Genomic DNA, 3,413 nt, shown 5'->3' on the forward strand with positions numbered 1-3,413 from the left:
CCTCAAGCGTGTGACGGAAATGTTACGCCCCTTACCATACTGTGATGCCCTGTCAGGCCAGAGCGTAACATAAAACCATGTCTGTATTTGTGATCGGAGAAATTACAAACAACAAGCGCTACTCTACACTGCCCAAAACTCACGTTTGACTCATCAGTGGCAAATTCTTTAAATATAAAAAAACGTACTTACAGTCTGTGAGTCAGAACAGCCGGCATTGTAGTCTACTCTACCAGGATCAGGAAACACACTGACTCACACATCTAAATATTTGGGTTGAAGTGTTCTGGAACAGTGTTGTAAATACAACTTAACCACTGATTTCTAGTCGTGTCCTCTTTTGGAAGACCAAACAAAGTAGTTTCGCTTTCACAACGAAACACAGCGTCACATGCGGCGGCGGCCTAGAGTGAGCGAAGGCTGGTGGCTAGAGTGAGGAATGGCCGGTGGGCTGAGTGAGAGGAGGCAGGTGAGCTTGAGAATGGCGTGGCCGGTGGATTCAACGAAGGAGCGGCCGGTGGGCTTGCGGCAACCACATGTGACGACCCTGGACTGGACTCCGCTTCGTCCACGGTGAAAGCCAATCCGGCGATCCACCGAGCGATGTTGATGTATTTCCTCAGCGACCAGCACGGATCAGCTCCAGGCATGACGAAGCGGATATCGTCCTCTTTTGGAAGACCAAACAAAGTAGTTTCGCTTTCACAACGAAACACAGTGTCTCCATGACATGGCGGCAGCGGCAACAATACTACAGCGAGAATAAAAGTTACGCCTTTCTTTGCGTGAACATTTGGGCGGCGTTATGCAAATCTTCCCACATTGGGACGTAGACATGTGGGGGCGTGTTAGAACGAGCCGTTTTAGGTAGGTGTGGTTGACTCTTAACTTTTATAAAGAATATCTCTTTGGATTTGAGACTTTAGTCTTTGCAACTTTACAGATCTTCTTTATGCACCAAGAGCTTGTAACACTTCAAAGAGAAAGGAAAAATTGAAATCGCATCACATGACCCCTTTAATTACATGTAAACAGGTATGCACTGCTGGGCTACTACAGGTATTTTGAACAATGCAACTTGAACTTGAACAAAAAATGTGTGCAGACCCTTCAGCAATTGGCGCATTTGAAAGTAAATTAATGTTAAATTTAAAATAAATAAAACATAGTCTTACATTAAAATAAAAATGTTACATTTAAATTAAACATAACATGTACTCTTAAAGTAAACAGTGTGCTACAACAGGTATACTATGCACTGCTGTGTTCTTAGAATATTTTACTTTCATTTATTCCATGGTCTGTTGGAATTCTTGATTCTGATTGGCTGGCAGATATGCATTAAAACCTTTAATGCACAGGTATTTCCAAGTCAGTTTAATCACCATTCTATATTAATGCGCTGCTGCAATTGACACACACAAACGCACAGACACACATCACTTGCACAGAGAGAGAGAGAGAGAGAGAGAGAGAGAGAAATCCCGGTGTGCACACAGAAACGTTCAGGAGTAGTCCAACATAAATGTGTCAACTCTGCCCCGCTACTTTTATTAATAAAATGGCTTAGATACGGGATCACTGCATTATATTCCTCAGAAACGAAGAGGTAAAATCTCTGTTTAAGTAATTAAACTCACAACTTCATTGTTTGTAGAGAGACGCACAGATGCAGGTAATTCACACACACAACTGTCATCTTTCTTTCTCTCTCTCGAAGAAGAAACGATCGATAATTAATTCAAATAAATGTTATAATTCTGTAATTCTATAATTCCGTAACTGACGAAAATAACCTTAATTTTTAAATATTGTGCTGCAAAGAGCAATACTAGTTTTAACTTGTCTATAACTTGGCAAATGACCATGGAATGCATGGCTTGCCGTGCATTAACGGATTTAAAAAAAAAACTCAACACAACCATCTAGTGGACTGTAAAGAAATTGATTTTATTATTCTACCAAATAGTATAATAAAAGATGATACTTGGCGTCCGTGTATCGATACAGTATTGCTGCGGAAAATATCGTGATACTATGCTGTATCGATTTTTACTTTTCAGTACTGAACTCTTTATACTAAAGTTTTTTTGTGTACAGACAATAGAAATGAACACATTATATCTGCCCTGACCTGGTGTTTGGTCCTCCAGACATGGTGTGGTTGGCAGTAGTTGCTCCCTTGTGGCCTTGATCACATCGACTCATCTGAGGTGCAGTCATAGGTCTATGAATTAAAAAATCAAATGATAACACAATAATAAATTATACATGACACAGGGAACATCTAGGACAGTATGTAATTACAGTAAAGGCTGTGTTCTGGGACTGACCGTGTCAATGCCTCCACGCTGTAGAGCAGAGCCTGCAGAGAAGTGGCCAGAGCAGCTATGGCAGCTATCTCATCCCTCGCTGCAGACACCGACTCCAGAGTCTGTGTGTTACCCTTCATCTTCTGCAGGTAACACGGAACTAAAGCCTCAAGAACCATCAGCATTTGCAAACTGACAAGAGAAATTTTGGAAATAGAATTTTCTCTTTTCAAAAAGAAAGAGTCCATTGTAGTCTAAAATACACTTTACACTTTAGTCACTTGCCGATTTTGTAAATGTTTACAGAGAAAAACTGGTCATCATGCACTAAATAACTGAGGATCACACTACCAGACTTTAAAAGTGCCCCAACAAACTCACAGAAACATGTTTAATATCCTTTGACTGGATTGAATTATTAGCTAAAAACTAAAATCAGTAATCTAGATCTAAATCTAGGGTTGGGTATCGTTTGAATTTTATCGATTCCGATTCCGATTCAGCTTATCGATTCCGATTCTTATCGATTCCTAGTTTCGATTCCAATAAGATAAAAAAATCCAATATAAAAAAAATTAAGTCAAACATTTAGATGTCAAACATTTATTCTGTCTTTTTATAAAGCATTCTGTTGCAGCTGAATAACACAAGCAACAAATCAGCAGCCTACAGAACACTGCAAGAGGAATTTTTCCTGTGCTTTAAAAAAAAATACCACAGCAAAAACAACTAGATTCATATACATTTCAAATATTAAAGTGTTAAAGACAAGTAAACAGTCAGTAATAAGATAGGAACAAACAAATCAATTAGCAATATCATAAATAAATACAACTGAACAAAATTTCAGGTACAGAAACTGTAATTAAAAGTTTAAAAACACTGCATAGTTTTCTTTTCATAAATAAAATATAGATTAATCAATTAAAGTTATTAAATATATTCAGTCAAGATCAGTAAAAGATTTTCTTTTGTTCTTTGATTAACATTAATGACAGGCAGCACGTTTATTAGGCTGCTGTCTCTTTAACACCGAACATACGCAGATCTAAAAATACTGTACATGTGTGGTTTCTTTCTCATCTGTTTACGTTCACATAA

General features: G+C 38.3%; 1 protein-coding gene across 1 annotated transcript in view; it reads right to left on the reverse strand.

The window, feature by feature from the left end:
• Positions 1-3,413, reverse strand: part of LOC107586360 (unc-80 homolog, NALCN channel complex subunit) — a 59,415-nt gene that overhangs the window by 12,846 nt on the left and 43,156 nt on the right. Inside the window, exons 47-48 of the mRNA XM_016273681.1 lie at positions 2,334-2,504; positions 2,135-2,227 (exon numbers count right to left, since the gene is read on the reverse strand). Of these exons, the coding sequence (XP_016129167.1) occupies positions 2,135-2,227; positions 2,334-2,504 (264 nt within the window). The remainder of the gene's footprint in view (positions 1-2,134; positions 2,228-2,333; positions 2,505-3,413) is intronic.

The sequence above is a fragment of the Sinocyclocheilus grahami genome, unplaced genomic scaffold, assembly GCF_001515645.1.
Source record: "Sinocyclocheilus grahami isolate Dianchi unplaced genomic scaffold, SAMN03320097.WGS_v1.1 scaffold80.1, whole genome shotgun sequence".
NCBI lineage: Eukaryota > Metazoa > Chordata > Actinopteri > Cypriniformes > Cyprinidae > Sinocyclocheilus > Sinocyclocheilus grahami.